Here is a 26,129-nt window from a genome sequence, read left to right as displayed (position 1 = left end):
TAGCGGCGGACATGGTGCGTCCTGAATTACCTCGAGTATAACGAGGAGCGTCATCTAACGGCGAGGGCGGAAGCTGTGCGAGAAATCTTGATGCTACGTATGGCATCAAGATTACCAGAACGAGACCCTTCTTAAGCTATTCGTCTGACAAAGGCAGAGAAATGAGGGACTCGTTATGACACACATGAAGAAAGCCAGAACTCAGCGAAGCCAAGAAAAACGTAGGGAATCCTTTTTTATTTTGTTTTGTTTATCGATGGAAAATTAGCAGTGCAATCATATTTTACTTGAAACACAATTGGCTAAAAAGTTGACAAGACGATTACCCCTCGTTAACGCGAGATTCAGCGACAGCTGTTAAGGTATTTGTACTTTACGTTATGTTGTGGCAGAGAATAGAGCGACCTCACATCTGTGTAGTTCAAGGGCGCTCTTTTTTATTTTCCACGCATAGTCGTTTTTCGTCTAGGCCTACTGTTCACTGCATCGCTCCAGAACCACAGCGCCGCCGATGATCCTCTCCTCGGGCGGCGCGTTTAGCAACAGTTGTCGCAGATTCCTCCGCTCTCGCCACACCCTTCCTCCTCCTTCCACGGTAACCACGTTACCGCGCATGGTTACCGCGCATGGTACGCCTTCCTACACTCTCGCCATTACCTCCTCCTCTCACCGTACCCTCCTTCCCGGGCAACCCTTTCTCCTTCTAGGGTAACTACCCTCCGGTTGGTTCCCATGGCAACCACGTACCAGGTGTGTCTTCTCCCCCTCTCACCGTACCCTTCTCCTCCCACGGTAACCACCTTTCGGACTTTTACCATTGTAACCATCCTCTGGGGCCGAATTCTGCAAGCTGTAAGTGGAGAGTTCCGGACAATTTCGGTCACATGGGGTTCTTTAATGGACACTCACATCGCACAGTACACAGGCCTCAATCATTTCACCTCCATCGAAATGCGACGCCGCGGCCGGGATCGAACCCGCTTCTTTCGGGTCAGCAGCCGAGCCCCATAACCACTGAGCCAGCGCGGCGGCTCTGCTTTAATTTGTAGTAAATATATTTCGATTATTACTTTGCGGTGGGTAGTATGTTGGAGGCGTAGCGTTCAGAAGCCGCACGTTATTGGCTATGAGACAAGCCGTAGTGGAGGGCTCCGGCGCCATTTCTACTCCCTCGGGGGTTCTCTTTACGCGTACTAACATCGCACAGCACAAGGGCAGCTCTTGAATTTCGCTCCATAAGTTGGCAAGGAGTGGGTACCAATCGCACAGCCTATGCATGTTGCGTGTGATGCGCCCTCTCATACAGCGGTTGCCTACCCTCTACGTTCCACTGCGCTGCACACTTGCCTTCGCATGCAAGTGCAACTCTGGCTAGCGCCGCTACGGTGAGAAACGACGCCAGCGCTGCTTCCCACCATAGTGGCGGATGCCGTGATCCTGTCAGACTGAAGGTGCCTTGCGGAACGGGGCTGAAGGTGGCAGCAGGCAAGCGTACACAACCTCTGTGCGGGGCTATCGCACAGTTGCCCCCACCTTCGTCCACAGTTGTACACTATACGCGTGTCGCGTTGCGATGATGGCTGAAGTCACGTGGTAAGCAAAAATTTTGTGTGTGTGTGTGGGGGGGGGGTACCTATAAAAAGCTGTACCCATACTTGGCGGTCGTAGGGAGAAGAATATAGGCGGCTGTGCGCCGCTCTCTGTTCGAATATTACGAAGAACTTTCCGGATGTCCCGTGTGCTCACCCTTCGAAAAATAACTAGTGGCGTTGATTAGCGCACACCAGATAAATAACCCTGTTTACGGAATGAAAAATTAAAGCTATGAGCTGGTGGCGCGAAGAAAGAACAGAGTTTTGAAAAAAGAAGTAGCACAGCTTCTCGACAAGACCTCCCAGATTGCCGAAATCGGAACGCTTCATTCGGCTTCAAATGCTGACACGAGAAAATTGCGAATTACATTTTAAAATACGAAGGCGACCGTATCATTCTGTGAAACCTTCGACCAACGAACTTCACTGAAAGGGGCCTGTTTAAACATCGGCGGCATTTGTCTTCGTGTTTTAAAGCATCCGCTTGTCACAATTTTGTCTCCACTTTCGACATAAATAGCAGCGTATCGATCTTAGCATATGAGCACACGGGGTCGCCTCACGCGACCAAATTCCACTCCCACCACGAAGCTTTTAAGCAACGTGCCTCGGCGACCAGTCCTGCCTCTGCGAACAAAACCTTAAAGCAGGGCAGTTTTGGATCAGTACAAATCGACGCACACCATGCAGCCCCTGACGTCTCGAGCTGGGCGTGAAATTCCCGAGACCGCAAGGCGGAACTTGAAGCAAGTAAAAAGCAGCAGGCGCCGAGATTGCAGCCTTCAGCGGGCCTGATAATGAGTGTCAGATGCGGTTTAGGTCCTCCACGCGGAGAGCCACTGCCCGCGTCCATTTGCCGCGCCGACAGCACCCGAGGCGCGGCCCGCGCCGCAAGCAGCCAGATAAAAAACGGTCGCTCTGAGCAACGCACTTGTGATGCACCAGCACTAATTTGTAGAGATCAAGTTAATTTTTTTCCTAGTGCGTTTAACGAAGTGCACTAGAGTAACTGAGACTACATCACTGCAGTAGCACCGAAAAAACGACAGCCAAGGAATGAAGCCCACGGCGTTTGCAACTTTCTTCACAGGATCAGCACTGATGCTCCTTTTGCTGCTACACGGTAAGTGCTTCTAGCCTATCTTTGACGTCGTCGTAAAGAATATTACGTAGGTGCGGTTGTTTACGATTCGAAACATTTTACATCGCACTCGTGATGTCATCGCGCTATGGAGCTTGGTTTTGCGAATCGTAAATGTTCAAGTAAGGATGTATAGTAATAGTTCTTAATAACAATGTTTAGTCACTGCTTCATTCTGCGCATTTCGAGGTAAGATGAGTTTCGCGGTATATGGCATGCCCGGCTTTATCGGAATGCCAAACTTATTAAACCGTCGCTGACTTCGAACAGGACGCGCACGACATTTTTTTAAAATTTCTTGATGCATTTCTATGTTCAAAGCTGGTCCAGGAGCTGATCAGAAAAAAAAAAATTATGTTGTCGCCTTTTGGAGTATACGATGAGTAATTGGAGCTTATCACGAGAGGGCTGGTGGAGAGGGGCGTGCAGAGACCTCTGCGGCGGGAATTTTTCTTTGGTTGCGGCAACGTTTTCTGCAAATTTTTGAGGAGGCTTGCATATAACTTACCTCCTTCCGAAGGGCCTCACTATTCTGCCCGATAGGGCAGCTTAGTGGCAACAGGGTGCGGCTGCTGAGCTTTAGGTCGCCGGACCGAATCTCCACAGCGGTGGCGGCATTTAGTTGGAGGCGAAAAGCAAAAAGGTGATTGCGTGCTGTGCAGTGACAGAGCGCGTAAAAAAGCTCCCGGCGTTTGTAATTATCCGGAAGTCCTCCATCCCCTATGGTGTCCTTTAGAGCCCACGTCGACATCCAAGTCTTATCGCATGCCATATCATACCTCGCATACTCTAGAATGCCATGAAGCTGTTTCTATGTAAATACACCCTACGTATTCTTTATGGTTGATGAAGCAACTGAGCAGATGAACAGGATGTAATAGGGCTGGGGACATTCTAGTGACTTCAATCTCTGTTTTATGCTATTCCTGTAAAGCATGCGAAAGCGAACGCGTGCCGCCGTAGTTCCAGCCTGCGCGTGGCTATATTTCGCAAAAACGTAAGGGCTCCATTATGCAGAAAAGCCGGCGTTGCTGTCGGCGTTAATCCTGATTGGTTGAAAAAATGGCTGTTACAAAAGGCTCCAATAGACGGCACCCGCCGCACCAGCGACGCATCGGATCTTGAGGGATGTGAGCAACCGCGAGCCACACGAAAAGCGCACGAGCCGTCGGCCGCCGTCTTTCTCCTCAACCGCACGTGAACACGCAGTAGACGACGACTCGCGTTACCAGCATTGCCTCTCAAGTTGCTAAGCATCAGGCCCATCGCTGAATCCCCTGACACTTGGGTTGCGAGGTTGCGAGCAACGCACGCTGCCGCTAGGCCACGCAAGCACGTTTGTATGGGTTGATTAAAGCGGGGTTTTGCATGTACGTATGTCGTGAAGTCTTTCACAAATGATTGTGGTTGTTAAAGCGGAAAGAGTGACTGTGTCCGCGTACAAGAGGAACCGCTGTCGCGTCATGCCCTTCAAGGCGGATCTTTAGTCTCCCCCCTATCCCCCTTCCGCAATTTTTTTTTTTCATGACTGGTCCGCTAAGGCTGCGTTTAGCAGTATAAATGTGTGTCAAAAGCTCGCTTATTTGTTATGTTATTCTGCTTCTATGCCACAGAATCTTTGTCTTGAGACGATTTTGAATTTTTGGCGCAGGTGCGCCAAACGCTTATTGCGCGAGTTTATAAGTCGGCGATGGGTGGCGCCACAAGTGCCATTTTTGTGAGCTCCTGAAAACGACGCGCGATATTTGAATATGAAATGCGGGTGGATGTGACACTAGTCGCGCAATTATTTCCTCCAAAATTTACGGTACACACGATTAGTGAACGACATCGATGAGCAATATAGTCGAGCCCAAATATTTCGAATTATTGGCTATATAAAAAGCAAAGATTATGCCCCGGAAAATCCTGTGTGAAAGTACAGATAAGTCGTGCTACACTGTATCGAACTCTAATTTCGAAGGTAGTTGGATGTACCAACAGCTAGCAGTGCTAGTGAAGTGGTGCTTCTCCCAGAAGCGTTCGTCGATAATCGTTTGCGCGTAAAGACAGGTCGGCTGCGCAAACCTGGGCAACTTCTGGCAGCGCCAGCGCCGTGAAGCCATGTCATAGGGTGAACGCGAGGGGTTCTTGAGGGTGGAGTTCGGTTCCGTGGACTCGTTTTTCGTGCCACATCGCTCTCTTGCGGGGAAGACAACCTAACTAAAGCCTAGCGGCTGCCCTTGCGCCGAGTGCTTCGCTGCCAAAAACGTTTCGAACACCAACTATACCGTAATTTTAAGAAGCTGTTATTCTATTTATATTGCACTCGTAACAGAATTAGACACCTTATGATAAACAGTGACAAGTTCCAAAGCACCAACCGTTCCGACTTCGAATGGGAAGCAAGGGTGCACAACTAGTACGCCAGATGGGGAAATTTCGCTGTAAGAAGACCGGACCCGGGTCAAAACGCCGACAATAAATGTACCTTTGAGAAATGCCTACTTTATTCAACCTTTCCGCAGCGAAACCCAACGGAACATACTTTAGTAACTGAATATGTATAGAACTCTTTCGCCTTCCTCTTCGATTTCGATATACTCGTATAATGTTCGACTGTACAAGCAAAGCGGTGTTAGTTTGTGCTGAGGGGTTTGTGTTGCATTAAGTGAACAATTCACTTTATGGGGGCAAGGCGAGGCATGTCTAACAATATAGCAGATGCGTGCTGCTACTCGGACGGATCGCACTTTAAAGGAGTCTCCCATCAGGCTTCTGACTTCACCCACATAATGAGTGCCGAAGGCTATGCTTACGCCTGTAGTGCCGTCTATATAGGCGCGGCTTCTTCGATACAGTTAGTGGCGGTAGAATAGGCTGCTGAGAAGGACGCACAGTTAGCACAAATGTAAGAAAATACTGTCGCATTTTGGTCTCATTAAGACCCCGCTAAGTGTAACCTGTATTTTTTTGTTTCACTGCTTCTTAACCCTTCGTGGGACAATGGGACAGTTACGCCCCATTTTTCTCTCCATACTATAGAGCTTGTAATAGGCAGTGGGACGCAGCAGTCCGATTTAAGCTGTGCTGCCACCTATCTTTAAGGTTTCAATGATTTGTTTAAAAACGTCCCCTAGATGAGGTAACGAGTGAAGACCTTGAAACTTCGTTCTTTTTTCGGGCGCGTTGCATCTTTTTGGATATATTTGATCTGGCAAAAAAAAAAAACGAGATTAAAATGCCCCATGAGTAATTCCCTTTTTCCGCATAGAGAGGAAGAACTCTACATCACAACATGTACTTCTTACGAAGATTTGAGATGACAAGTAATAAGAGGAAAGCACATTTTTCTCACCAAGCTTAAAATAATTGGACATTTATCGACTGAAAATTGATGGGTAATTTTCAAACATCATACATTTCCCCGAAATGTCCAAACTGCCACCTTAGTGGGCATAATAAGTAGAGTTTTTTCGTGGGTGCCAAATCAACAATAACCAAGCATTCAGAACTTCCAGCAGCAAGAAGCCCGTCCGAATGAACATGGAGGGTAAAAAAATAGCCAAAAATAGTTGGCGTCTCAGGTGAAGTTCGCCTCATCGGCAAAGAACACAACCCTGTAAAATTCGAACAAAGGCGTAGATGCTGTTGACGTTGCAGGACGGATGGAGTAGTGCAAAGAGGTTCATCAACAAGCCAACAAGTGCGAACAACTTCATAAAGTAGAAGAAACTCAGTGAGGAAACCCATTTAGTATGTGCCATATTTTAAGAGGAAGAAGAAGAAACCTATGTAGCTCAATGGGAGAAATACGTCCCATTTTTTTTTTATTCTCGTTTGGTGTCAAATATATGTCCTACCTTTTCCCACTTAACTGTTTGTACTAAAATTGTAAAATTTGTTGAGAACCATTTCTGTGCACCTCATCTGCTCGTGCAATGAAAATTTTTTCAAGGATTTTGCAAAAAAACATATGCTGGCCTATAGAGAGTTTAGGCTTCACTGGAATAAGAGAAAATAATTTTATGGTGATGCCTAGCCCGCATAACCACCGAATCAGGGCTTCTGGTAGAGACAGCTCCGTCACGCAGTAGAAATAGGAGCGTACAGGTCATTTAAGGAGCTCATTCTCTCGAGAAAATTATTATCGCAAATGAGGCGCCATAAGTTCAAATGTCTGATGCCTCTGTTACTCGCAGGCTGCCGATGTCGGATGAGCAGGTGCCCGGCACCGAGGCCTCCCAAGAATGGTCACGTGGTGTACCACAACGGCGAGTCAAGCTACGTGATGTACAAGTGCGATGCGGGGTACAAGATGCGGGGCTACCGCTCCTCGCTGTGCATGCTGGGAAGGTGGAACCCCGAGCCCCCCGAGTGTGTCCCCGTCAAGGAGTACGACGAAGGCAATGACGTCAGAGGTTTGTTTGCAAGTGCACCAACAGCAGTTCTTGCTGGGACGGCCTGTTACGTAGTTGGACGTGCAGCAAGTTGGCTGGAGATTCTATTTTCTGTTCAGATATTAGAACACGACATGTTGCTTCAGTTATGTTTTCAGATAGAACAGAATATACGTTCGTGCATCTTATGTGAGTTGAAGTAATGCTCCAAATTCAATCTTTACACCATTATCATCGGAATCGTTCCTCGACTGTTCTCAGAATACAACGACCTTACTTTGCGCGCTTTCTCTCTATCTCTTTCGGTTTCCTGAAGCAAACGAGCTCGAAGTTGCCACTCAGCTTGCGCCGCCTCCAACCGAACTGCCTGCTCCAGTGGCTACCACGCCTTGTCCCTTCCACAACAAAGCCAGTGACAGCGTCGTCGAAGTCCAAAGGAGGTCAGTGCCACGGAACCGGAAACGAGCCCCCTCCGCCGACCGAAGCTGTCGACTTCCACCGATGACAGGCGAAGCTTACATTGCCGTATGGAGGCAACATCCTGACCAACTGGCGTACGCGTGCAAACATGGCCGTGGCTCCTCCAGACACACCCCAATGTATTGCCGAAACGGAAAGTGGGACAAGCCAACCCCGCTCTGTCCGCACGCTGGCGGTGAGTCGTATTACTTGTCCATCAATTTCTGATGGCTGCATGTATCTTAAATTCCGGGTGCCGATGGTAGCAGAGGGCTTAACTCCTCACCTGGATCATTATCATCGTCATCTGCTTAGTGGAGCCCATTGCACGATAAAGGATACTATTAGTGATCTCAGATTACTGCAGCCTATCGCTCTACGAAGTGTCTCTCCATCATCCCTCGCTTCGGCCTCGGCGGCCTTCAGCTATGTTTGTATTCCTTTGATGGCTACCCTTTCACCCTAGTAGAATGCTTGGTGTCCGGCCTGAGTCATTTTCCTTGGAGTAATTTCATCATGAGTGAAGCCAAATCCTGTTTCTTCTGCAAACCACATGTGTATCTCTTTGCTTTGCTTTATGTTACATGCCTTCCCTTTACGTCGCTGACTGTACTGCATTTAGGTTCACTGAAGTCCTCTTCGTTAGCTGGATTGCGGTTACACAATTGTCTTTTGGCAAGATATATCGTGGTATGCTTCCTATTTGAGGAACATCAGTGAGCAATTGCACATCAGTCGAGAGTACTTGCCGAATACCTTCCAACGCGTTCTTTCTCTCAGATCAGATCTGCCAGACGTGCTATTTCACTGCTTCCAGTGCATATGACGTAGTGTGAAGGCTTTAAAATGTCTTTATTTTTGTCGTACAAAGGAAATCTTTTCCAGTCAAATTGCTTTAATTTTAACTGCCAGTTTATTTCCACTGACGCCTCGCTCCCATCAAAATCGCAAATATCTCAGCGATAGTGCCGCTAACTCGAATGCATGTGCGTACGCAAATGCTAATTTGAACAGGACGCAGAGCTGATGTACCACGATCAGACATAGGTGTACCTTCATGAGAGTGTCCTCACTCTCATCGTCATCAGTCTCACGCGGTAAGGTGAGGGTGAAGGAGGACCGAAATGTGGGGATGCGAGTTTGAGGTAGGGTGACCAGAAGGGGTCAAGGGGAGGCATAAAGAAAGAAGAAGAAGGAAAGTATTTATTTAGCATAAATCACGAAATACAAACACAAAACTTCAGGATCCCAACAAAATTTGCTTGAGGGTCCAGACCACTATAAGCTAATACATATGATGTAGACGACAGCAACAAATAACGCAACTATTTAGCAATAAGCATATTACAGCAGTAGCCACTGGGTACTAGTGAAAACATCAAGTAAACATGTTATTTTTAGTCAAAAAACTCAAACCAAAGCACTAAAGAATATAGACTAGGATGAATTCAGTAGAAAATGTTTTAATTGTTTTTGAAAGGCATGAAGAGTAGGTGAAATTTGAACGTTATAATCAAGACTATTCTACATATGAGGACCTGAACTAGCCCTCTATGTCACTTGTAGAATTTACTAGCCGGCGTATATTTTAGTCTTCTCTAGTTTAAACGTAGCAACGTCAAAAAACGGCGCAGCATTTATTTCTTCCAGCTCGAACTTGTTCTACAACTGACACTGTTTTTGTTGTACGTAAATCTTTCTTGAATTCTCGTGAGCCATTCGTCCTTTCGCATAGTTGCGCACCCACTGACCATAATAACCACCAGCAATTTTTATTTATATATTTCTGATAAATTTTGTCCCCTCTTTCCGTTTTATTGATTGAGGTCGAACTGCGTAATAAATTTTAAACCTACCGGGGCAGTTTGTCTCTTCAGTTTCCCAATGCAGTGTTAATCCCTGAGTTAATCAGCACGGAAACATCTTTGAAGAATTCCTCAGTATTGGCATTCTTCCGTGTTTAATGGTCTGAACATTTCATGTAGGCCTACAATGACTAGGAGCAGAGAGATTGTGTCTCTCTCACTAAGCCCTTTGCGATTTGCATTTTCTTGCACATCTCAGAGAATACAGTTGTCACTGCGACGTACTTGCATAGGTCCTTTCTGCTGAGCTAAATATGCCTGAGAAAGTGCTGACGATTACACCAAAATGCATAGACTTTTTTAGACCACATAAGGAAGTTATATTCTTCAGGTACTTCTGCAACTTGATTACACCACCAACTCTTTCTTTAGGCTGTTTAAACCTAATCATGTCCTAATTATATTCGAAATAACCTGACTTGACTTCTTGCAGACGATAAAAGGTAAACTAATGGCTGCTAACTTTCTTTCGAGTGATTAGCTAGCAGTTTGTGGAATTTGAATTATGTAATCATTCTTATCTGCCTCTGAGCACCCAAGGCCGTGAGGCATTCTGTACACAGTGTCGGCCTTGGCCATGCATAACATCCCACCGTAATTCGGTGGCACATCACAAGAAACTAACGGCTTTGCCTTTTTCTTTCCTGTAAGAAGAACACGTGGCAGTAGAGAAGGTTCTGAGAACCTCTCAATCTGTACGGTCTAGAGTTACACACTCAACCATGGCGCGATGTATCTAAGCGTGTGGACGCATTCGCTTGTAGCCCTGCAGCGTGAGATAGGGTAATCGTGTTTTGAAAATTTCAATTTATGTCAGTTTTTCTCTTTGTTTCGACAAACACGACATTAAACAATGGAAAGCCCAGTCCCTGTTGAATTTGAAACCACTGGCAGAAATACTTTGGAGCTGCATATTTTTCAAAAATGGTAGTTTTTCACCCAACAGGGATCTAATTTCGACGCCTTTTGTTTAAATTTTGAATGATTTTCGAAGAAACGGTAGGCAAGGGATCTCGATGCCGTTGCCTTTGCCCAGTGCTGAAGGTCACCTGGAGCCTAAATATTGCGAGAAAACCTACTCCGTTGTTTGCACGAAAAGTTATACTAAAAAAAGCTACCTCGCCCAGTGAAGCTCCATATGTCGCCAGGCTTAGCAGCGCTGACTAGGAGCTATTCGAAATTGCTGATAATGTGAGAATTATAAAATAAATCTGGAGCACCCTTAGCAGGACGTCCTTGTGTGCTAGTGTCGTATTTTTTCTTTACCTCCTCTACTCCTGATTTTGCGCAGTTTCTAACCTTCCTCGAAAATGAGCCAACTAGCCCACAAGAACGTCCTACTAAATGTAATTCCTTCTACCATGGGTGGCTCTGTACTGCACCCGTGGTGTCATATTCGTTTCTGTAGTTCCTGTCCTCGTCCTTTTGCACATCTTCCGACTTTCCTACTATAAACTATCCTACTTCCTATTTATCGCGTTCATTTCATCAATGGCTCTATTCCAACGCACTAGGATGCTCAGTGATACATCAAGTATTCTTCAATGGAATAGAAGGCCGCCAAGGGTGCGGCAGGCAGCGATACGCGCATTTGCCCTCTGCGTGCCTCACTCCGGCCATTGAACGGCACGTGCAAAAGGAAATCATAAAGAGAAAATGAGCCAGAATTCAGGGCAGCCACCAAGCGTTTGCTGCGACTAAAAGCTGCAGCTGCTGGTTTGTTGAAAGGTTTACCTTAGGAGATTTCTTCCTCGACATCAGTTTCCAAAGCTGCACTTGAGCAAGCAAGTGATTTAGTGAAATTATTTCAGCAGATGTGCACTAGCATGTTGTAACAAAGTACAGGGAAAAGAATTTATTGAATATTCGTTCTACATCCCGTGCCTTACATATGCATTCCAACTATACAGGGCGCTGGAAGCAGTGAGTCACTCTCCAAGGCTGCCGCGAATATATTACCTGACCGCTGCCTTTGCCTTTCCGCGTCAAAAGTCGACACTGCGAGGAGTGTTGAGTAATATTCCAGATTTGGCGATATCGAATTTTTTTTTTCTCGCGCGCATATGCTCCCAATTCAAGGGCATCGAGCTTGAACTGGTTGAAGGAAAACACCCGCAACTGCTACCCTGAACAAGCGCCGTGACATTTTATATGGTTGAGCAAAGAACCAGCTTGTCCCTCGTAATTTTGATCCCAGGGAATCCAGCTGTCGTCACTTCCGAACCGGCCCAGGCGATAAATCCGTGCGAAATTGATTTTGGCGGGTGCGACCAGTACTGCTACTTCGATGGACACCGAAAGTCATGTAGCTGCACCAGTGGCTACATTTCCAATGGAACAAACTGCATAGGTAAGACCGAGCAGGTAACTGACTTCACAGTATAGTGTAGAGCACCTTGTGAAAAACTTGTTTCGCCCTCCGTCTCGAGGCGGCCGACCTTCATTATTGTCATGCGCCGGGGCAGCACCGGCTGGGCGAGGGTAGCGAGGGGCAAGCTTGGGCACTAAAACTGCACTGGACGTCCGCGGGACGCTCCAAACGTCCCCAGGACGTCCTGAGGAGTGCAGGCGCCCATTCGGAGCTACCTCAGGAGGGAAGTGGAAGCAGCCATAACGAGACTGCAAATGAAATATTGTAACGCAAGCCCACAAAATAGTAAACCCGTAAACATTAAGCAAAAAAAGTCATATATACCCAAGAGAAGTAAAATGGAAAGAAAGAAACCTTATCTCGCCAGTTTTCCAAAACTATTCATATACGAATGTCTCATTAAAGAACATTCGCCGCGGAGGGCACCAAAGGCCGCATGGTGTATGCATGGTGTGTGGCTTATGGTTCAGCGTACTAATCATGCTTGTGTTCTGTGCTGCAATTTTGGAAGCACTTACAGCATGAAAGTGGACAATATAATGACGAAAATATGGGTGGTTTCACCGACTCTGGAAGGGGAAAAGAAGTGTTCCACTTTCATGCACAACATGGTGTTCACCTCATCCTGGACAGCTTCCAACTGTACAACGCACACCCAGTTATCGTGGTGAAGAGAATGATGAGAAAGAAAAATTGGTAGTATTCAAATGGTTCAGATCATTTACTACTGTGGGCTGAATTTATCATTTCAAACCCATGTGGTACGCTAGAGTGTCAGAAATGTAAAGAACGTGAGGCATTATGCTGTTCTCAACAACACTTGTATTTCTTGCCGACAACTTCTTATTTTCACTGAAAAAAAAAGAGTAGACAGGATAGTTACTACTCTGTAACATGATATTCAGTGACAGATGTTTTTGGTAATATTTCACGATATATTGACGCAGAGAATATAAGAGCGACTTCACATCTGTATAGTTATAGAGCGCTTTTTTTTAGCTTTTCCCACATAGTCGCTTTGCGATTAGCTTTGCTCTCCAGGCCGCCGCTCGAGGCGCGCGGCTCCACCGATGACTAGTGTTCCGGTATATGCTCCCGAAGGGAGCAAAGTTGCGCGAAGGTCCGCTATTATGTTCCGAGCTCTGCGGGAAAGCTGTTCCTCGTGTGGCAGTTGCAATGAATAGGGCTTCGCCGCCGGTGTCCAGCACTTTACTTGCTTTTTCATTGGTCATAAATTACGATGGATCCGAAACAGCGCGTTTTTCATGTACAGTTTAAATTCGCAGCCACTGATGCAACAGTCCAGCATTCTTGTGAACAAAAACCATACGTTGAAAACTCGATCTCTCACATAAGTCGTCCGCAAATCGTCGGTCATTCGCCCAGCTTTTCGCTGCATTATGGCATAAACAGGGTCGACATGAATAATAAGTTTGCGTAACCCAGTACACGCTATGCCAAACAGGGACGTTTAGCGTAGCGTGTAGCGCCACAGCTTTCCCGCAGCGCTAGCCGCCAGTGACAGCATCAGTATCAGAGCACACTGAGTGACGACTGACTTTACTGACACTACTATCACAGGAGGTTATGGTGAAAGCATAGAAAAATTTAACCGCTGGGTGGTTAGCATCGAAGGAGGAAAGTATCGCAAGAGCATTGGAATGCGTTACCGGACGGTGGTTAGCGCGGAAACCATCCGGAGGTTGGTTAACGTGGAAGACAGAGGGAGAGTAAGGCGAGAATCGAGGAATGTAGCACAGTCCATCTGACAGCTGCTGCGGAACTCGCCACACGAGGACAGAGTCATCGCTAGTGTTCCTATATTTGCTCCCGCGGGGAGCAGAGTTGCGAGGCTGCGAGGGTCTTCGGTCCTGCCGCACAAATACTAAGGGAAACAAAAGAATATCGTCTCTTGAGAGATACTGAACTCATATGGACCGCAGCTCACGTGGGAAATCGGGAAAATGATGCTGTCTACCAGCAAGCTCGAGAATTAGCCGGCCGAGCGGGGGCACAAAATCAGGAACCGGAACCCTTCTCTGAGGTACTCATATCCTACCACGTCTCAATGATATTACAAAGCAAAAATAAGAAAACTCCCACTACCCCATAAAACACTGACCAGACAACAGCAGGTATGTGGAAACAACTACCCTCCCCAACCCTAACTACATATATCTAAATTCATAAATAAGGATATGAATCCCTTCTGTCGCGTTTGTGGTGAGAACGATAACTTCTGTCATATGATCTGGGCATGCAAAGTCCATAAGCTTCCCCAGAACTCTTGTCTAATCGTGGAAAAAGCTAAGCTCCAGCGATGACCCGAACATTCAATCCAAGGCCGTCGAACGGGCCGATGTCGCCAAAGGTCTCCACCGCCTGCGGTACGCCAGCTAACTTGCCTCAATCCCCCCCCTACCCTTGTGCACAATAAAGTTTTGCAACCTTCCTCCTCCTACTTACATGGTAACTACCGTGCGGGTGGTTCTCGTGGCAACCACCCACCGGTAGCACCTTCTTACGATCTCACCGTACCCTCTTTTCACGGTAACTATCCTCCGATTGGGAATTCCCCTACTCTCGCCGCACCCTTCCTCTTCAACGGTAGCCACCTTCCGGCCGGTTCTCGTGGTAACCAACCTCCAGTTACGCCTTTCTATGCTCTCGCCATGTCCTCCTTCTACCACACCCTCCTCCTCCTCCCAGGATAACTACCCTCTGGCTTGTTGCCTTGGCAACCAGCTACCTGTTGCGCCTTCTTACGCTCTCTCCATAACCTCTACCTTCCAAGGCAGCCACCCTCCTCCTTCCACGGTAACCACTCGTAATGGTTATGGTAAAACCGACCCACAGGTTACGCATCCACCAACTCACGTAGTACCGTCCTACTTCTACTGTAATCACCCTCCGAGTGGTTCTCATGACAATGCACCCATCGGTTACGCCGATGACTACGACATACTACTACTACCATTACTACGACGACCACGACACGATACCCAGTGCCGCCGCGGTGGCTCAGTGGCTATGGTGCTCGGCTGCTGACCCGAAAGACGCGGGTTCGATCCCGGCCGCGGCGGCTAGAATTTCTTTGGGGGAGAAATTCTAGAGGCCCCTGTACTGTGCGATGTCAGTGCACGTTAAAGAAGCCCAGGTGGACGAAATTTCCGGAGCCTTCCACTACGGCGTCTCTCATAGCCTTAGTTGCTTTGGGACGTTAAACCCCATAAACCAAACCTAAACCAAACGATACCCAGTAACGAGCGCTTAACAGCTGCCGCTGTAAAAACACGAAGTGGCATTGAGCATGGCATAGTACGGTAGGGTACAGTGCGGTATGGTATAGCATGGCAGGTATTGTAGGTATGGTACCGTACTATACGGTACGCTATGGTATGGTACGGCTTGGTATAGGGATTTAACGTCCTGAAGATGCAAATGGCTCAGGGAGAAGCCATAATGGAGCGCTCCAGATATATTTCGAACCCTTGGGGTTGCTTAACGTGATGTGACACCAAGCAGCACACAGACATCTTTCATTTCGCTTCCATTGAAGTGCGGCCACCGCTGCCGACATTCTGTTCCGTGAATTTGGGCTCAACAGCTGAAGGCAATGGCCTCTAAGCCGCCATGGCGGTCTGGTGTAGAACAAAATCTCTGGACGAGCACATTATCTTCGAAACCATATGAGTAAGTCATCCTTCCACCTCTAAATTCTCGCCGCTTCACGTTGGTAATTGCGAAATAAGCTCTTAGAACTGAGAATACATGCATTTGTTAGAAAACATTGAAATAAAGTGATCCGGAGAAATAACTGTTCGCACGTCCGTACAAACGGCGACTAATCTTAGTCTTACTGGTTCGCTCTAAGTTCCATCTCAGAAACCCTGCTGTTATCATTTTTGGTTTCCTACCTTTAATATTACTTCTCTGGTTCCCATCGCGCTTGCTTTTATTTTTTCTGCCGAATTCTTTTTTTCTCTTCACTCGCAGATATCGATGAATGTAAAACTGAGAAGCACAGATGCCAAAAATTTTGCGTAAACACAGTGGGCAGCTTCCGCTGCGGCTGTCCTAATGGGTTCAAACTTGATGGAGATGGAAAATCGTGCGTAGGTAAGTACTACGAATTAATATTCTTCTGTAATGTATTCTTAATTCGTATTTTACTCTTAGACGTCGAGTACTTTCAGCAAGACAATTGTAAAACTGTGCTACAGTCGTCACCTTTTACTTCGCGAAACACAGGAAGATTGAACTGCGGCGTGCGCTACTTTAGACTGAAATAAACTATTTTCAGCATGATGAAACTAGCGCCACTTTTGTGAAGTAATCCTAATTCTCTGTAGTTTATGTGTTTTGTGAATGCATGCAATTAAACTCCTGTGACTTTACATCTTGACCGAGAGCGTATTACGCGCGCTGAAGTGGTCACAACTGTGCCCCTACGCTGGTTCAGTACAACAATCCATTTCTGTAGTGCGCTGTTCCAGTGGCCTCAGTCTTCTCGGGAAACTCTCCCTGATTCGCGTTCCTAATATGTGTTAAAAACAGTAGGTGTGTTTCTCAGTAGCCATGTCTAGATTTCCCCACTTTTTTCCCATGTGCCCCTGAACCATGTCCATTTTTGTATAGCATTTGCTGTTAATAGGTCTTGCTCCAGATAAACAGACCGTCCCTGCCCCCTTCTGAAAGCTTCCAAATTCACCTCCCCTACTAATAGCTCCCGAAATTATGTACAATCAACTAGACGGTAGCCGAGCAGTTGAGTTTCTCGACTTAGTTGTGAGGCAGTGTTCTGGAGCCACTGCTGATGGCTCAGGTAGCATAAGTTGCTGCAAAGAAAAAAGACGAAAAAGTAGAGGGAAAGCTTAAGCTTCGTCTTAAAGGGCTCATGACACGGCTTACAAAAATATAGTGCTTTTACGTTGCAGCTACCAGTGACGACGTTATTTGCGTACTTGAAAAAGTAGCAGGGCTGTTAGGACTGATGCTTGGGCGAGTTGGTATGCCATGTTCAAGAAGAACAGCGCGAAAAGACAAGGACCACAGGAAGATACACAAAGACACAAAGAACACAAAGTGTTGAAAGTCAGCGCTTGTCTGTGTGTATCTTCCTGTGGTCCTTGTCTTTTCGCGCTGTTCTTCTTGAACATGGCAGGGCTGACTGCGCACATTTGATCAGAAAATTGTAATTTGATGTTATCGGCTCTAAGCCCCAACCCCTGGTAGTGACGGCCATATTTAAGCAGCCTGGGTGACGTCACAACGTCACAAGAAATACATTCGAAAGTAGGGGTACAGTACTGCAATGGCATGCGGAGGTACGTAGTATGTTCAGACTACGTCCGTGCTATATGTTTGCCTTTTCTTTTACTTTTTGTAAATTTATTTTCTACTCGAAAATATTCCACAATTGTTTTTTTTTGCATCTAAGTAACACAGTTAATACTAATACTAAAATAATGGATGCCGAATGAAAGGAAAAATAAAAAAGGCGTTTCGGTTTTCGTAGGAGCCGTGTTCACAAAGGCTCCCGTACGGGAGCCGTAACGTCGTTTTTTTTTGTTTTGGTCGGTGTCTGTTTTTTAGTTTTGGTATGATTGTCCCCGATCAGATGAGATTTCATCCAGCTCTTGACTTCATAAAGACAACTAAGAAGCAGCATTTTGTGAAGCTTTTTCCTGGTTTTTAATGACGACTTTTTTCGCATGAATAGGTAATGTTGCAATGCGCGACAAAGATGGAAGGTAGCGAAACCTGTAACTCCAGTCGTAGAGGCGCCGGCAACTTCATGCACAGTGTAAAGAAAGCGCCAACCTTGCTATCGTTACACTCGTGCTTCTCCCCTTGCATATTTTCGCTCGCCTGAAAACGCAACTTTTATGATGTTTCGGATGTACGCACGAATTTCTTCTGAACAGATATAGACGAATGCGTGGCGAATAATGGAGGTTGCATGGAGAAATGCAGCAACACGGTCGGCTCCTTCTTTTGCGAATGCCAAACCTTCGGCTACGGCCTCGCTGCAGACGGAAAAGCCTGTACAGGTAAGTGAAGTGTTGTAAAGGTAAACTGAGCTCAGAAACTGGCATGCAAATTTTTTTTTTAATCTGTGAAGCAATTATGGCATTAAGATTTCACACACCAGGATGACATATGGTGAAATTATATGCAATAATTCGTAGGTAGGCTGCGCTTCTGCGTGATGCACTGTCAAGGAACACAGGATAAATTTTTCGTGAAAAGGAAGGGATTCTCAGAGTGTACACTTGTTCGAAAAGAACTCGAACTGAAGTGAAGCTAATGGCTTGCAACCTCGAAAGCAGGCACAGCCTCATGCGTGCTTGCCTATTGTCACAAAAAGAAAATGGCGTCCTTCACAAGGAGAGTGCCGAATTTTTGCAGTTTCATATCGTTGCCTGATTCGATGAATTTTAAAGCGAAAACTTTACTGGACTAGTCAAGCCGAGGTCATCGTTGCCGCAATTTGACCAAATTGAGGAGCGAGCGGTGGTGGTGTACCCGCCGCGGTGGCTCAGTGGTAAGGCGCTCGTCTACCGAGCCGGAGTACCCGGGTTAGAACCCGACAGCGGCGGCCGCGTTTTGATGGAGGCGAAACGCAAGAGGCGCCCGTGTGCTGTGTTGTTGTTGTTGTGACTGAGAGAAGGATGAAAAGGAAATTGCACGGGCCTGCTACTGGCTCGAGCCAAGACACCACCGCTGCCACGTGCAGATAGAGGAGAGTTAAAAGCGATGTCAGTGCACGTTAAATATCCCCAGGTGGTCGAAATTATTCCGGAGACCTCCACTACGGCACCCCTTTCTCTCTTTCTTTCACTCCTACCTTCCTCCCTTCCCTTACGGCGCGGTTCAGGTGTCCGCCGAGAGATTTGAGACAGATACTGCGCCATTTCCTTTCCTCAAAAACCAATTTACCAATTTAGCGGTGGTGGTGGTGTCGTAGCCACGTGACATAGCTTCTGTCGTTCCCTCCTTTATCCCTCCCCTTAAGGCGCGGTTCAGGTGTCCACCGAGATTAAGACATATAATGCGCCATTTCCTTTCCTCAAATGCCAATTTTAAGTTTCCAGTTTCCTCTTGCTTCCTTTCTTCTTTCACTCCCTCCTTTATCTCTTCCCTTACGGCGTGGTTCGGGTGTCCACCATGATGTGACAGTTACTGCGCCATTTCCTTCCTCACAAACCAAACCAAACAAAACAAGTGGGCCGCCGGCGTTCATTAGGTTCATTGGCGTTGGCGTTGAGAATGTCGTAGAGTCCGTTGATTTCGACGAAAGGAAAGGCGTCCAACTGGCTCCCTGGGTAAGTGGACACCTTATTCTCGCTTTCAGGAACGTGGCGTTGGTGTCCACCTGTAAAGAATTAGGTGCGGTTCAACTACTCTTGAACTTGGTTACAGAGCGAAAGCTATGGCGTATCGGGCAACTAAACGCGGCTTGGCGTCTGTAACGTTGAGTGAGTTCCGGACACTGGATAGGCAGCGTGCCCAACCTGGCAGGTGGAAGTTAACGGTTGATCGCGAGATGCTCACCCCTTCCCCTACCCGAGAGGACTGGGAGGCGGCCCTACTCAGCTGCCAGGAACTATCGGCCCAGCAGGCCCTGTTTCGGCGGACTTGTGTAGCGGTCTCGACCAACGGGATCCCGGAATGAGGGACTCCGACTAGTATTGTAAGGGGTGAGACCCACTAGGGGCCTCTCCCCGGGCACCTCTCTGTACATTACTAAATAAATGCTTTTCTCCTCCGCCTCCTCCTCCCCCAAAGAACGCTGCGGCCTTCTTTCAGCGCTATTCAGGCGTTCACTGACCCAGGGAGGCAGTTATGTGCCTAAAACGTTGTCAACGACAACGCCAATGACCACTATCAACTCCGACGGCCTATGGCTTCAACGCCGCGTTTCTGCCACACCGTTGTCAATGCCAACGCATGCAGCGCACATCTGTCACTACCGCCACGTAGCTTAAAGGGCAACTCACCAGGGTCAGGACATTTTAGAAAAACAAGCCCGCTGCATGGATGAGGCATCGAAGATAACCTCTGCAAAATACTAGAGTCATGCGCGCCCCGAAAAGCTGTAAGAATTCATATCAAAGCCCGCTCGTTCTTTCCTTCCACAAGCAAACGTCCTCGTCCTCTACTTTGGCTCGTTTGACGTCATACGGAAAGCTTTCGCTAAAGGCATTCCATTGGTGCGTCGTTCGACTGGCGGGCGAAGGGTGGGCGTAGCCGGGGCGTCGCGTCGTCTGCTCATCAGCGCCTTCCGTTTTGGCACATGCCTACCAGCCCGCATGAAGGAAAAAAAAAAAGCTAAGGAGGGAGCGTCCGGCAACAGCCTTGAACCTAGTAAAAAAAATAGTAAAACGGAGAGAGTCGGACCCCCCCCCCCCCCCCCCCCCCGCCGTGATCACGGCACGAGATAGCCCTCTGCGTGCGCTCCTCTTCCTCAGTTTTTTTTTATTGCGAAGAAAGCAATACTGCTCGCAGTTTGAGCCCTTCAGCGTCGTCCCGGCGGTGTAACCACGTTTGACCTTTAGCATGACCTCCGCTGTGACGTCACGCCAGACGGAGAGAGACAGAGCCCCAACTCATCTCGTCGCGGTCGTCCCAGTGTAACCAAGGTGCGGCGAGCAGCAGCTGCGCGCCGCTGCCGCGAGAAGGCGCTCGCTGTGATGACGTCACGCCAGACGGAGAGAGACAGAGCCCCAACTCGTCTCGTCGCGGTCGTCCTGGTCGTCCCAGCGTAACCACGGTGCGCCGAGCCGCAGATGCGCGGCGCTGCCGCGAGGAGGTGCTCGCTGTGATGACGTCACGCCAGACGGAGAGAGACAGAGCCCCAACTCGTCTCGTCGCGGTCGTCCCAGCGTAACCACGGTGCGCCGAGCAGCAGCTGCGCGCCGCTGCCGCGAGGAGGCGCTCGCTATGATGACGTCACGCCAGACGGAGATATATCGGGCTCCGACCCGGCTCGTCGCAGTCGTCCCGACGTAACCACGCTGGGCGTTTCAGCCAGGCCATGGCGTCCGACATGCACAAGGCAAGGCTGCAACGATTCGCTCAAGCTAGGAAACGACGGCGGGCTGTAGAAACGGATGAAGTTGCTTTCGCAATTTCCGGGCTTAACCAAGCTGAGCCTCTGCCAATTTTTTTCTTCCATGCAAGCCCCCCAAAACAAGATTTTAGTTAGTTGTGCCAGTTAATGTATGCCTTAGCGTGTTCTGTGCGTATGCCGTATCGTGTGTTGTAGACCCTTTTCCTCGCGCGCACACTCGACCGCTCCGCACGCACACCGCTTATCGTTCGCACATCTTTACACCTTGGCTCCGTTGAACGACATGAGCTTAGGAGAATAGAAAAGACCCAAACACACAGAACACATAAACATACACGGAGAAAAGCAAACGGGTGGTTGTCGGGTCCGCGCTTCGCCATGTGTTTGTAACAAAACCGACTCCCACCCCTCTGGTCGTGAAAAGATGAAGAGGCCTAAAAAAAAGTGATGAAAAGGTGGCTCGCTAACTGGGCTTGACAAAGAGATGTATGAAAGGATGCACTCGCTAACAAGTTTAGGTTGTCGAGCCGATCGTGCCTCTCTATCGTTCAGTGTGCGGAGAAAATGCAACGACGTTGTTTCGTCGTTGGATGCGCACGTAGCGACTGGAGTCGAACTATGATCTGGCACAGATTGCCAGGAGATTATGAGTCGAGTCGTGTCTGGCTCCAACGCATCGGCCTTCCTGACACAACGGTAAAGATTGTGGCGGTTAGCGGAAGACACTCCGCTCCGGACGACTACGTCCACGACCCAAGCAACTGGGGAGAGGAAGGACAAAGAAAGAAAACGCGACGAAACACCGCGAGGAGACCCAAAGAGCAAAATAGAGAGGGCTTTGGGAGACCCGCCGCTACCCTACCCCCCCCTCCCCTGGAGTAGACCGGGTAGCAAAAACCAAGAAAAGAATTCTATTCACAACGGTACCATGACGTAGACATGTGACGCACTCCACCAGACACCACGCCTCCCGCTAGCATCGGAGGGGCAAGGGTGCTTTTCCCTTGCGGAGTCTACTCGACGAGGCGCGAGAGAGAAAAATCTTGAGGAGGTTACGGAACGAGAGAAACCTCGCTACCAGAGAGGTAGAAAATATTTTCGACCAGAGGGTAGTCACTTGCCACTTGCCCTTTAAAGCGCGACTAAGGTGTCCGTTATCCCAAGGGGCCAGTTATGCGCCTTTGCTTCCGAAGCTGGCGCTCTTCATCGTTTTCGTAGCTTAAAGCGCGGCTAAGGTGACCACTGCCCCAGGGGGCCAGTCGACAAAGCATGGCTTTTCAGTCTCTCCGACTCACTCTCCATATCTGCCGATGAATCCCACCGAGCCATCCATTCTATATATACTGTCACGAAGTGGTGACTGCAGTCCGGTGAACAGGAAAACAGCGAGAATGGCTCCTAAACGAAACTCTTGATTTGGGCTGCCTTGCGCCCGCAAAGTACTGAATCACTCGGCGGCAGCGTAGCAACAGGCGTGCTCGGCGGTCGTCGAACAGAATCCCCGCCGCTATTGACCGTGCTTTTTAAAGCTGATAGCGAACGTTCGAGATAAAGCTTGGAAAGTTACTAGAACACTCTGGAACAATGTAGAATCGGCTCCGCCTGGATGCGATCAATCGAGATAAATGCAGGCGCGTCTTGCATCACAAAGAAAGTGATAAAGCGGCGTGCCGGCAGCTTTGAAGTGTGAACAAACAAACATTACAAAGATTCGTGGCAATGCGATGCAACGCCGGCTCCTCCTCTGTTGTTGCAACGCGGTTTCACCGGCTCCTTCTCTGAAGCCATGCCAGATGGCGCGGCGAGCGGCGCTGCCAGCTGCAGCGGTTGCTAGGCAACGGCTCATCTCGCGGTGTGGCCACCGGCCACAGCGAAACGGCGAGAATGCGGCCAATGTAGCTCTCGCTACAAAACCCACTTTCGCTCAATTTTTCTGTGCTTAGCAATGCTGAACCGCCAGCAATTTTTATGGTAGGCTACCGATAAAAACGTTAGAGGGCACTGCGGAAACCGCATTGGAGTAATGCGAAAGCATTGACGCCTCCTCGCCGCCTCTAATTGGTCCTATGTGCCTCTATTTGTTCCTCTTTGCCTCTACGTCGATTGTGACGTCGCGTCTGACAATCGAATCACATAATTCACCTTGAGCCACAGTTCATGCACCTTATTCTATAATTAATTCACATTTAATTTAGAATTATTTGTCACATTTCAGTAACAAGTAGTTCACAATTGATTTACTGTAATTCACCTTTAATTCATTCCAATGTATTGTGGAGACGAATCGTGGGCACCAGTCATCGTCGGGTCTCCACAAATATATTCGGCTGGACGCGCTCAGCCAGGCTGAGACGGAACAGCGCTGCGCCGGCCTTGCACTTAAGCAGCCATGCACGAAATCCAGTCTGCGCGTGCTTGGCAGGCGTATTGGGACAGTCGTCGTCTTCGGCTGCTGGACCACGGTGGCACGCTACAGTATCATTAAGTCACATTATACCCACGTGAATCCACCTTAATTTATAATTAACTCACATTAAATAACTCTAACGCACCTTAATTCAGCTTCATTTACTATTGCCGTTTCTATAATTTGTTATTATTGACTAGATTTTGGTTAACTCCAAAGTCCCCATCGTTTCACCTCGGTATTCATTTCGGACATTCAAATTTCGCGACGCGCGTTGGCTCCACCCGCCTTTCCGATCACGTGGGACAATCACGTGGTACATCACATGGTGTGTCACGGGGCACCACACTTCCGGCGATTCAAATTTCGCGCAATTCCCGGCCCGACCACGCCCACTTTTGGTCACTTTTTTGGCTCAGATTAATTAATTAATGATCCGATTGGCACCAAACTTTTTGCGCCGCATCCTCACATCTTCCTCCTCCGATTATAACTACCTTTGAGATGATATCTCTTTACAGTTTGCCACATTCGCTGCAGACATGGTTTTGATAACATAAAGCTGCCAGCAGCCTAGTAATGCCTTCGCATTAGTAATATAAATAATGGAAATGTTACACATCTGTGTGCATGAAGTTCTTCATTGCTTTACAGGTTACTATCGAGGCCGTCCTGATTACTGCAATGTGAACAACGGCGGATGCTCGCACATCTGCCGGTCAGGCGACGGAGCTCCTGTCTGCTCTTGTCCCAGCGGATTTAAACTATCTGCAAATCGGAGAAGCTGCCAAGGTATACACTTTACACCCCTCTACCTTTGGGTTAGCCCTGCGGAACGAGGAAATTCTATTGCCATGATTGAATTCTTACCCCAAGAGTTCCTATTTATCGCATCAAAACATACCTAGAATGTTGTTTCGAACTCTCGTACATCGCAAAAATCACTCCACTCCTGACAAACATAAACTGCATTTAACTTATTTCATTTCAAAGCGAAAAAAAAAAGGAATCGCATCTCTGTCTTCATCGGCGCCAACACTAACGCCGGTTTATGAAGAAATGTCTCTACTCTCTACAACTGCTTCAGAACCATGTACTGTGAAAGGAAAATAACTTTTTTTGACATACGTCATGCAGACGTACGGAGTATATTTTATGGTATAAATGTAATTAACATTTCTGCTACCCACAAAAACAACGGAGAGCACTTAAGGCTACTTGCCCTCTGAATGTGAAAGCATTTATTTTTGCATTTGTTTTCTTTTCATTTTTTGTTTACTTTTTCCCCTGCCTTTCTATGACACACCTACCCATTAGCATACAGTCTAAAGGCAACGCATATACTACGTTCGCCTCTGTTCGCCAAGAAGCAACGCGGTTTTGTGGCCTATGAGTGGCATGCTGGCTTGGCAGTTTCAAAATCCTGGGTGAAATTCCCGGCACCTTCGCAAGAAATTCTATTTTTCTTTCAAACCACGGTGACGTCGTTTCGGATTTTTGAGAACACTGCTGCTTGTCAGCGCCGACGCCAGGTTTCGTTGCGATGAGACTTGTAATGCTTTCTCGTGAAGATAGCCTCTCATCACCATTATCCAGTAGACGCATTTGTTTCTGAGCTAGTTGGTGCATGATCCAAGAGAACTGCAGCCTACAAATAGACGCCACACCGGGAAGATTGCACGTGCACTACCATTCTCCTATCCGAAGCTCCAGCCTTATTCTTCCGAAATTTGTGGAATGATAGACGAGCAGAGACGCACGGACGTGCAGCTGAGCCCATTATTTCTACGATAGCTTCGTGCATGTCATGTTCCATGTGAAAGATACCCATGCACGATGTTTTTTTCCGCTGGAATGGTTTCTGTTTTCGATTAGTTCATTAATCTTTCCTCATATTCCTGTTTACCGAGACCCTAAAGGGACCAAAGGAATGGCGTAACAAATACTTTTTTATGCAAATATTTTAAGAGCCCGTCTGGACGCACACTACTTTTCCTTCTTTGCGATAAACACAGTTGCCAAGAAGCTTCCTTATGGCTCGTTTCGCTTAGCACTATAGTCTAAGCTTCAACGTGTGTATGGTTCGGTTTTCGGCTTCACCAGCCTAGGCTAATTAGACTGGTCAGTTGAATTGTAGTATGAAGTGCTCATTTTGTTTTGGTAGTTATACCTAGATTTGTTGCAATTATTTGCTTGTGGCTCTGCAAATTTAAAGGGGCTCTGAAAGGGGCTGTAATAAAGTTGTGGAATGTCTGGATTGTTAAAGCACGCCGCTTCAAGAATATTGCCCAGCAATAATTTTTTTAATGCGCTTTGTTGAAGCTAAGTTATTTGTAGTCAAAATTTTCTATACGCAGATGCGAGTGACGGAGGAGGCCGCGAGCATGAAAAAGTAGCCGTGAAGGGCTCGCCACCTTTCGAGCGTTATTGTGGGTCCTCTGCTGCGAGTAGAAGTGTATTATTTGGCTGAGGGTTTCATGATAATACAGTGCAGTGATTGATATAGTTGATGAGCTCGCCTCGGAAGGTGTTTCAGAGCCCGTAAAATCTGCACCTAAACGCACATAAAGACATTCTTTTTTTCCTTTTTAAATCCACTAAAGAAGCGTCAGTAAGGACTGCGAAGGCGAATTGTACTGGGGACGTCATGTACGAGATAATTTGCAATTAAAAGACGATTAATTAATTCGGATTAAGTAATCACATTTTGAATTTTATTTCTTGGAGAGTGGGAGGGGTCGCAACACTATAGCTTGATACTTTGGCCCCAGCTTCCGTCAACATCGAAAAAGACCACAGCGTTTAACATCCCTGAATAGGCATCATGATTCGACAGGTC

The 26,129-nt window shown here is 47.6% G+C and overlaps 1 protein-coding gene across 4 annotated transcripts in view; it reads left to right on the top strand.

Annotated features, from left to right (window-relative positions):
- The first annotated feature begins 2,411 nt into the window (after positions 1 to 2,411).
- LOC149372607 (uncharacterized) overlaps positions 2,412 to 26,129 on the top strand; it is a 72,262-nt gene continuing 48,544 nt past the window's right edge. For 3 of the 4 annotated variants that reach the window (XM_089567116.1, XM_089567112.1, XM_089567113.1), the window contains exons 1-7: positions 2,412 to 2,715; positions 6,915 to 7,133; positions 7,429 to 7,767; positions 11,634 to 11,786; positions 15,804 to 15,926; positions 17,735 to 17,860; positions 23,945 to 24,082. In XM_089567116.1, coding sequence (XP_089423242.1) covers positions 2,649 to 2,715; positions 6,915 to 7,133; positions 7,429 to 7,767; positions 11,634 to 11,786; positions 15,804 to 15,926; positions 17,735 to 17,860; positions 23,945 to 24,082 — 1,165 coding nt within the window. In that variant the 5' untranslated portion in view covers positions 2,412 to 2,648. The remainder of the gene's footprint in view (positions 2,716 to 6,914; positions 7,134 to 7,428; positions 7,768 to 11,633; positions 11,787 to 15,803; positions 15,927 to 17,734; positions 17,861 to 23,944; positions 24,083 to 26,129) is intronic. The other variant, XM_089567114.1, reaches the window with a different exon arrangement.

Source organism: Amblyomma mixtum, chromosome 1, assembly GCF_055824585.1.
Source record: "Amblyomma mixtum isolate Tamu chromosome 1, ASM5582458v1, whole genome shotgun sequence".
NCBI lineage: Eukaryota > Metazoa > Arthropoda > Arachnida > Ixodida > Ixodidae > Amblyomma > Amblyomma mixtum.
Note: the sequence above shows the minus strand (reverse complement) of the source record. Positions and strands in the feature narration are given on the sequence as shown.